The sequence below is a fragment of the Malaclemys terrapin genome, chromosome 2 (genome assembly GCF_027887155.1).
Source record: "Malaclemys terrapin pileata isolate rMalTer1 chromosome 2, rMalTer1.hap1, whole genome shotgun sequence".
NCBI classification, from domain to species: domain Eukaryota; kingdom Metazoa; phylum Chordata; order Testudines; family Emydidae; genus Malaclemys; species Malaclemys terrapin.
In genome coordinates, this window is record NC_071506.1 from 573463 (window position 1) to 582631 (window position 9169).

The following is a 9169-nucleotide window of genomic DNA, read 5'->3' on the forward strand; positions in this document are numbered from 1 at the left end:
TCTAGACTCCGGTACTCCACCAGCACGAGAGGCGCAGGCGGAGTCGATGGGGGAGCGGCAGCAGTCGACTCACCGCAGTGAAGACACCATGGTGAGTAGGCCTAAGTACGTCGACTTCAGTGACGTTATTCACATCGCTGAAGTTGCGTAACTTAGATTGACACACACACCCCAAGTGTAGACCAAGCCTTAGAGAGAAACAGGCATGTCGAAACGCAAAGGTTGTGCCAATTTAACTAAACTGATTCCTAACAGATTCAAGCACCAATCAAGCAAAAGAAGTTTCTAAGCTGAATTTGTTAAATTACTGCCACTTAATTCCACATGAAGACCAAGGAGACCTGCTCATTGCCAACCCTCCTTTCCAAAGGCATCAGAGTGCAATATGGCAGTACAAGAGGCTGGAGGGGAAGAGCTGAAGCCATTGATGAATCTTTGCTGGCTGTCTCCCTCCATGCCAGGGAGGGGCTGAGTTGGTGTTGAGAGATTAGAAGGAGCACCTTTACTCCTCCACAGAAGTAAATAAAAACCCAGAAGCCTCCACCCAGGCCCCAGTTTGCCAGCAAAATAAAAGCTGGTCTTAATTGGCCCAGCAGAGGCCCTGCCTGACCTTGGGTTTCAAACGGCTGGGCTCAGAGCTGCAGGAGCCCAGCCTGTGGACAAAGGAGGCAGCTCCTGCCTGCCTAGGCTTCCATCATCTCCCACCTGCTAGTGCAGCCTCCAGCCTCACATCTCCCATCACCACCACCCCCAAGATGCAGCTGCCAAGTCACTTCTCTATTACTTTCAATCCCTGCCCAATTCCTCCCTCCTACACAGTCCCGCGCTCTCTGCTCCACCAAAGCTTCTTCTGACCGCTCCCCATCAACTCTTTCACCCACCCAGTCTAGACTCAATGCCTAATTTTATGACTCTCCCTACGCATGGAAGAGCTTCTGTTGGCCAAGCTCCTCCCAGCCCTGTAACAAAACGTTCTTGCTAGACTATGCTCATGCCATTCAGTATTGCATTTAATCCACCATGAACTGGTCACAGAGACTGGATTAAATGATCCAAGAGCCCCTCAACTCAAATGCAAGAATCTGACTAGCGGTGCTTGCAAACTAAGCCCCTCAGCACAGGGTCCCGCTATTGTCCCCCTGCTGTATGCTGACAGTCCTGCAGAGGTCATCCTACAAAGGCTGAAAAGTGCAGGTGTCAGTGGGAAACCGAGTACTTCCTTCCTGGAACTCAGGCACTATGGTGATGGGCACAGGACAACTATAAAAACCTAAAAAAAATTCAGGGGACTAAAGCTATCAGGCCACACAGAACTTAAGATCAAACCTTAGTTTGAAATGTTATGTCAGTATAACTACATCGCTCGGGGTAGAAAATCCACACCCCTGAGCAATGTAGTTATACGAACCTAACCCCCTAGCGCTGTGTCAATGTAAGGGCTTCCCCGGAGACATAGCTACCACCTCTCACTGAGGTAGATTAGCTATGCAAACAGGAGAAGCTCTCCCGTCAGCCTAGATAGCATCTTCACTAAGCACTACAGCAGCACCAGAACAAATGCAGCTATGCCGCTGGTTGCTGTAAGTGTAGACAATAACGTAGGTGAAGTCAACGTACTTAGAGCTACTCACCGCGGTGTCTTCACTACGGTGAGTCGACTGCTGCCGCTCCCCCATCGACTCCGCCTGCGCCTCTCTCGCAGGAAAGCGCTTAGGGGTCGATTTATCATGTCTAGACTAGACATGATAAATCGACCCCGCTGGATCGATTGCTGCCCGCCGATCCCGCAGGTAGTATAGACATACCCAGAGAGAGCTCTGGTGGCAAGTCCCCAGGATGGGACAGCACCACCAGGAGGGACAAATGCTCCTAACACACAAATCAAATCTATCAGTGCAAGCTGCTAGAGCCCAGTCCAGCCGCCATAGAGGAAATCTGGCTTTACACACGTCAGGATTCTCCAAGGGGTAGGTAACAAGAGCAGGTGAAACGGAAAAGGTGCTGGGAGGATGTGAGGTACGTTTATTCAGACTTTTACCAAGCTTCCTCCACCCCCACACCAACCCTGAAGACGAAGTTGAGGAAACTAAATGGATGGGGGGGGTCAAGCCTGTTCAAAGCACTCTCAGCCCCAAGAGAAGGCAGAAGTTTGAACCAGACCAAGAGCCTTTCCCACTGATCCCAAAATTTGAATGGGTTGGGTTTTTTCAGGAAAGTTTCTACACCGAAATAAAGATGAATTAACTACAATCCCTCCAGCTCCTCATTCCCTGCCCCCATGCTCCAATTCCTTCTATTTATATTCTATCCATGCCTTCCAGAGCCTCCTTAGATAGCCTTCCTGTTACCTGTGGTACACAACCCCACTGCTACCACTATCTCCCTTCTCCCCATTACCGGTACCCCCTTGCTATTCCTACTGCCTTACCCTAGTACCTGCTCTGCTCACTAGCAAAGCACTCTTCTGATATCCATCCCCACAACTGCACACACACACACTTCACGCTTACCAGTGTACCACCCCCACCTGGCCTTACTGCTCCCCATCACCTGCGCCCCCAACCCAAGTGCTTCAGAGGCCTTCCCCCGGGGAATGCACATACCCACTCAAGTGCTCCTCCAGTATCCTTCCCCCGACAGCAGGCAGAGCACCCACTTCATCACCCCGCGCTCCTCTCCTCTGACACCTGCCCCTACAATCTCCACACTCACCCACTGCCTTGCCTGTGTAACAACCCCCCTCCTCCAGCTGGGCGGACCGAACCCGGACCTGCCCAGACAGCCTCAGCTCTGGGCTCCGAGCTGCGGGGCCGGCCCGGCGGGGACTCCCCAGGAGAAGCCCCAGCCCCTCGGCGCTGACCTTGGGCAGCTCCCGCAGCTGGTTGGCGTCCAGCAGCAGCTCCTCCAGGGAGCGGCTGTAGCGGTAGATCTCCTCGGGCACCGCCTGCAGCGAGCAGTGCCGCCGGTCCAGCGCCTCCACGTGCCGGTTACAGCGCCACAGCGGCGGCATGCAGCGCAGCATCCTCCCGGGCGGGCCCGCCGGCTCCGCCGGCTCCGGGAGCGGAGGGGCCGTGAAAGGCGGCTCCGGCAAGGGAAGGGCCGGGGCAGGGCGGGGCAGGTCCTTGAGGGCGGCTCCGGGGAGGGGAACCGGGCTGGGGCGCTAAGGGGCGGCTCCGGTGGGGGGGCGGGGCGCCAGGTGGGGCGGGGGGGGGGGGGGAAGAACCGGGCTGGGGCGCTAAGGGGCGGCTCCGGTGGGGGGGCGGGGCGGCAGGGGGGGCCGGGGGGGGGAAGAACCGGGCTGGGGCGCTAAGGGGCGGCTCCGGGGGGGGGGGGGGGGGGGGCGCTGAGGGGCCGGGACGACTCCGGGGAGGGCCGGGGCGCTGAGGGGCAGGCGCGGCTCGGGTGGGGGGGAAGGGCCGGGGCGGCTCCGGGGGGGAAGGGCCGGGCCGGGGCGCTGAGGGGCGGCTCCGGGAGGAGGAAGGGTCCCGACGCTCCGGCTCCTCCTCGGCGGCCGCGCTCAGGGGGAAGCGGCGGCTCCGGGTCTCAAGGGCCGGGGAAACGCGAGCTCCGCATGGCCGCCGCCGCCGCCGCCGCCGCCTTAGGCCTGGTTCCCTCAGACTCAGGCCGCGGCGGTTCCGACTCCAGCCCGGGTCGCTGCAGCGCTCGGGCCCCGCCGGCTCCTCAGGCCGCAGCCGCTCCGCCCCCCGTGAGGGGCCCTGGGAATCCGAGTCCGATCACCTGGAACTACGACTCCCAGCATGCCCCGCGGCCTTCCTTCGCCACCCCGCCCGGAACTACAGCTCCCAGCATGCCCCGCGGCCTTCCTTCTCCACCCCGCCCGGGACTACAGCTCCCAGCATGCCCCGCGGCCTTCCTTCTCCACCCCGCCCGGGACCACGGCTCCCAGCATGCCCCGCGGCCTTCCGGCTCCACCCCGCCCGGGACTACAGCTCCCAGCATGCCCCGCAGCCTTCCTTCTCCACCCCGCCCGGGACCACGGCTCCCAGCATGCCCCGCGGCCTTCCGGCTCCACCCCGCCCGGGACCACGGCTCCCAGCATGCCCCGCGGCCTTCCGGCTCCACCCCGCCCGGGACCACGGCTCCCAGCATGCCCCGCGGCCTTCCGGCTCCACCCCGCCCGGGACCACGGCGTACCACCGCCCCCCCGCCCCGGCCCTCAGCCCGCCTGGAGCCGCGCCGGTCCCCTCCCCCCACCACCTCCCTCCCCTGCTCTGGCAGATTCCCCACTGCCCCCCCTCCCCAGGAGTCCTTGTGGCACCTTAGAGACTAACACATTTATTAGAGCATAAGCTTTCGTGGGCTAAAACCCACTTCTTCGGATGCATATAGAATGGAACATATAATGAGGAGATATATATACACACATACAGAGAGCATAAACAGGTGGGAGTTGTCTTACCAACTCTGAGGGGCCAATTAAGTAAGAGGAAAAAAACTTTTGAAGTGATAATCAAGCTAGCCGAGTACAGACAGTGTGATAAGAAGTGTGAGAGTACTTACAAGGGGAGATAGAGTCAATGTTTGTAATGGCTCAGCCATTCCCAGTCCTTATTCAATCCTAAGTTGATTGTGTCTAGTTTGCAAATCAATTCTAGCTCTGCAGTCTCTCGTTGGAATCTGTTTTTGAAGTTTTTCTGTTGTAATATAGCCACCCGCAGGTCTGTCACTGAATGACCAGACAGGTTAAAGTGTTCTCCCACTGGTTTTTGAGTATTTTGATTCCTGATGTCAGATTTGTGTCCATTAATTCTTTTGCGTAGAGACTGTCCGGTTTGGCCAATGTACATGGCAGAGGGGCATTGCTGGCACATGATGGCATAGATCACATTGGTAGATGTGCAGGTGAACGAGCCCCTGATGGTATGGCTGATGTGATTAGGTCCTATGATGTTGTCACTTGAATAGATATGTGGACAGAGTGGGCATCGGGCTTTGTTACAAGGATAGGTTCCTGGGTCAGTGGTTTTGTTCAGTGATGTGTGGTTGCTGGTGAGTATTTGCTTTAGGTTGGGGGATTGTCTGTAAGCGAGGACAGGTCTGTCTCCCAAGATCTGTGAGAGTAAAGGATCATCTTTCAGGATAGGTTGTAGATCTCTGATGATGCGCTGGAGAGGTTTTAGTTGAGGGCTGAAGGTGGCAGCTAGTGGTGTTCTGTTATTTTCTTTGTTGGGCCTGTCTTGTAGGAGGTGACTTCTGGGTACTCGTCTGGCTCTGTCAATCTGTTTTTTCACTTCAGCAGGTGGGTATTGTAGTTTTAAGAATGCTTGATAGAGATCTTGTAGGTGCTTGTCTCTATCCGAGGGATTGGAGCAAATGCGGTTATATCTTAGAGCTTGGCTGTAGACAATGGATCGTGTGGTGTGTCCTGGATGGAAGCTGGAGGCATGTAGGTAAGTGTAGCGGTCAGTAGGTTTCCGGTATAGGGTGGTATTTATGCGACCATCGCTTATTAGAACAGTAGTGTCCAGGAAATGGACCGCTTGTGTGGATTGATCTAGGCTGAGGTTGATGAGGGGATGGAAATTATTGAAATCATGGTGAAATTCCTCAAGGGCTTCTTTTCCATGGGTCCAGATGATGAAGATGTCCTCTTGAGGTCCCTTCCAACCCTGATATTCTATGATTCTATGTCGTCAATGTAGCGCAAGTAGAGTATATGTTTCACTCTATATGCATCCGAAGAAGTGGGCTGTAGTCCACGAAAGCTTATGCTCTAATAAATTTGTTAGTCTCTAAGGTGCCACAAGTACTCCTGTTCTTATTGCTGTCAGTGTCAACAGTTCCTTGCACTCCAGATCTTCTTTGTCCTAATCCTAGGAGATGATCTGACCAGACTGGGCCAGAGAGCGAGATCCAGATAACATCGCCACCTCTACTGGCTCCAGCTAACCCCAACCTGACATGAAATGGGATCGGACTTTAACAGGAGCAGCTACAGCAACAGTGTCTGCTCATCTCAACTCACCTCTTGTCTTTTCCCCAAAAGGACAGTTATCCTCTCTAATGCCATCTAAGAGCCTGTAAAACAGGGGGGGGGGGGGCGGGAGGGGGCAGGGGTCCTTCTAAAAATCTCTCTCCAGCTCAAGGGAAAGGCAACAAGAAATGTTGTTAAAATGGAGGCCTTAATACTTTACATTTCAAAGCCTTTAATTGCTTTTCCTTGTTTTCTGTATCTTTATGAAAATTCATGTTAACCCTTTATTAATGTGTTTGCGGCGGTACTAAGCAAGCTGTGGGGTCTGTATCCCAAACCTCATAGTAACAGTTTAATGTTGGACAGGGACTGGGTTAACACTGTTGGCCCATTTATTCCATCTAAATTAATACAAAACCCCTTCTGCCTTTGCCACCTCCAGCTTGATCCTGTGCCAACCTTGTCTCCACCCTAAATGTCTCATTCTGTCTTCCCCTTCCCCCAGAGCTTCTTCCCAATTCCACCCCTTCATCCCATTTTCAGTCTCCTTCAAGCCTATCTCAGTCTCCATTCTGAGATTACCATCTGCATCAAAGTCCCCTTGCCCAGCCAGTCCTAATATCTCCCCAGCTTCCAAACTGTCTTCCCCTCCCATCCAGGTTCCTTATCCCAGTCTTTTCCCTCAGCCCCCCAGTCCAGCTCTTGTCCATTCTGCATTTCAGTGTTTCTCCTCCTCCATGCTGTGTGGGCACAGCAGCGGGTGCACTGAGGGCACAGAACACAGTCTCCCTGCTGTCAGTTCTCATGCCAGTGGCTGCTGGAGCCTGGAGCAGCAATTGCAGAGAAGTCCTTATCAGCCCCGGTGTCTCTGTTGGAGCAAAATCTTCAGAGAATTTAGCTGCAAAGCTCTAACAAGGCTATTGGGCATATCCAGACAAATTTTTTTCATAGGCTTGGACCTTGGCCAAACGTGGCCTGTTTTTCCCACAAGGAAGCAAAAGGCACATCCCCATCCCCAAGGCAAACCCTCTCTCAAATTACAAGTTCCTTCTTCAAAACATGGAAGTGCTAGAGCTTCTCAACAAATCAGCTGCAAATCAGCTCCCCCCACAACCATCCTGGACCCACAGGGAGGCCCCCTCCCACCCCCAGGTCTGGGGGAGACAAAGTCCGGCCACGAGGCTCCTCCTTTCCCCAACAGCAGCTGGGGGCAATGCAGCGTGAGCATCAACAGGGCCTCTGGAACTTTTGGACAGACCATTTTCTTAGGCGTTGATTTCTGACATTCTTTCCTCCATGCTAACTGATTCGTTCTTCAACTCCCTCCCTCTGCTTTCCATATCACACATCCTTTTCCTAATTCCTAGTCTCATTACTCACCCCTGTTAGAACATAAGAACAGCCGTAGTGGGTCAGACCAAAGGTCCATCTAGCCCAGTGTCCTGTCTTCTGACAATGGCCAATGCCAGGTGCCCCAGAGGGAATGAACAGAACAGGGAATCAAGTGATCCATCCCCTGTCGCCCATTCCCAGCTCCTGGCAAAGGCTGGGACACTTCAGAGCATGGTTTTGCATCCCTGCCCATCCTAGCTAATAGCCATTGATGGACCGATCCTCCATGAACTGATCTAGTTCTTTTTTGAACCCTGGTATAATCTTACCTTCACAGCTTCCTTTGGCAAAGAGTTCTGCAGGTTGACTGTGCCCTGTTCCCTTTATAGCAGGGGTTCTCAAACTATTGTACTGGTGGCCCCTTTCACATAGCAAGCCCGAGTGCGACCCCCCCCCCCTTGTAAACTAAACACACTTTTATATATTTAACACCATTATAAATGCTGGAGGCAAAGTGGGGCTTGGGGTGGAGGTTGACAGCTTGCAACCCCCCATATAATAACCTCACAACCCCCTGAGGGGTCCCGACCCCCAGTTTGAGAGCCCCTGCTTTATAGTCTCCCAGGGGGACTTTGTCAATGGCTTTTTTGGAAGTCTTAATAAATTGTCAGACAATTCTTCTTTAGCCACTATTTTGTCAACACACTCAAATAATTCCAGTAGACGAGAGAGGCAGTTTTCCTTTGCAGAAGCCGTGCTGGTTAGTCTCTATCAAATCATGGTCATCAAGGTGATTTACTACTCTATTTTTAATTATCATTTCAACCAAATTAGTTGGGGCTGAAGTTATCCCTTCTGGTCTGCAATGGCCTGAAGCACTTCTGGATCCTTTCTAAGGTAAGTAAATTTGCTATTTCGCAGTACAGGAGTTTATTTTAATATGAGATTTTTGTTGCGTTTACTCACCTACTTCATTCTTACATTTCTTCATAATTCAAGGTTATTTCTCTGATGATACGAGAGACATGTTACAGGCCCTACGAACTGTGAGCTTGATTTGTTCATGTGCATGGACAAAGCCTTGAACCTTGTGGGTACTCTCAGAACACAAATAAATGTTATAGGCAAAGCATAAGGCCTCCCTAACAAACCCCACTTTGCCCCATACCATGGTTGGTGGAGTGAGCAAATGAGACATTTGCAAGGAGCAGGTGGAATTCACTTTTACAGTGGAATTCTTCAGGGTTGCAGCTTGTGGGAGTAGAATGAGCAACAAACTTGTCCCCTGCTTGGCAGTCTGCTGCACAAGGAGTCTTAGCTCCATCGTCCAGTTCGCACCCAGAAACTGGATGTGACACATACAGGCAGAAACTCCGAACAGTTCCACTTAAAATAAGGATTTCACAGTGGCACAACAGGACAAGGTTCTACACATTCTCCTCTAAGAAAGTAGCCTAATCTAGGGTGTGCTTGGTGGGGAACTGAGGCAGAGAAATAAGGCCCAAATCGACAAAGGCGCTTAGGCATTGCAACACTGTGCATCACAGTGCCTAACTCCTAGGCTCCTAGAAAATCACAAGACCACCATCACGACTCAAAGCCTGAGTTAGGCACCTAGGCTCCCTGCACAATGAATGGGGAGAGAAGGTGAGTCCAAGAGTTGTTATCAATGGTTCCCTGTCAAAGTAGGAGGGTGTATCTAAGTGGGATCCTGCAGTTGTCAGTCCTGGGTCCAGTATTATTAAAATTTTCATTAATGACTAGATAATGACATGGAGGATACGCTTATAAAATCTGCGGATGACACCAAGCTGGGAGGGAATGCAAGCAGGAGGACAGGATTAGAATTCAAAATGACCTTGAAAAATTAGAGACCTGTTCTGAAATCAACAAGTTTACATC

General features: G+C 52.8%; 1 protein-coding gene across 19 annotated transcripts in view; it reads right to left on the reverse strand.

The window, feature by feature from the left end:
* The window catches only part of SCRIB (scribble planar cell polarity protein), a 210410-nt gene extending 207276 nt beyond the window's left edge, over positions 1 to 3134 (reverse strand). For 16 of the 19 annotated variants that reach the window (XM_054017244.1, XM_054017243.1, XM_054017258.1 and 13 more), the window contains exon 1: positions 2861 to 3133. In XM_054017244.1, coding sequence (XP_053873219.1) covers positions 2861 to 3022 — 162 coding nt within the window. In that variant the 5' untranslated portion in view covers positions 3023 to 3133. Of the gene's footprint in view, positions 1 to 2860 lie in introns of all 19 variants that reach the window. The other 3 variants (XM_054017251.1, XM_054017247.1, XM_054017248.1) reach the window with 1 other exon arrangement.
* Between the last annotated feature and the right edge of the window lie 6035 nt (positions 3135 to 9169).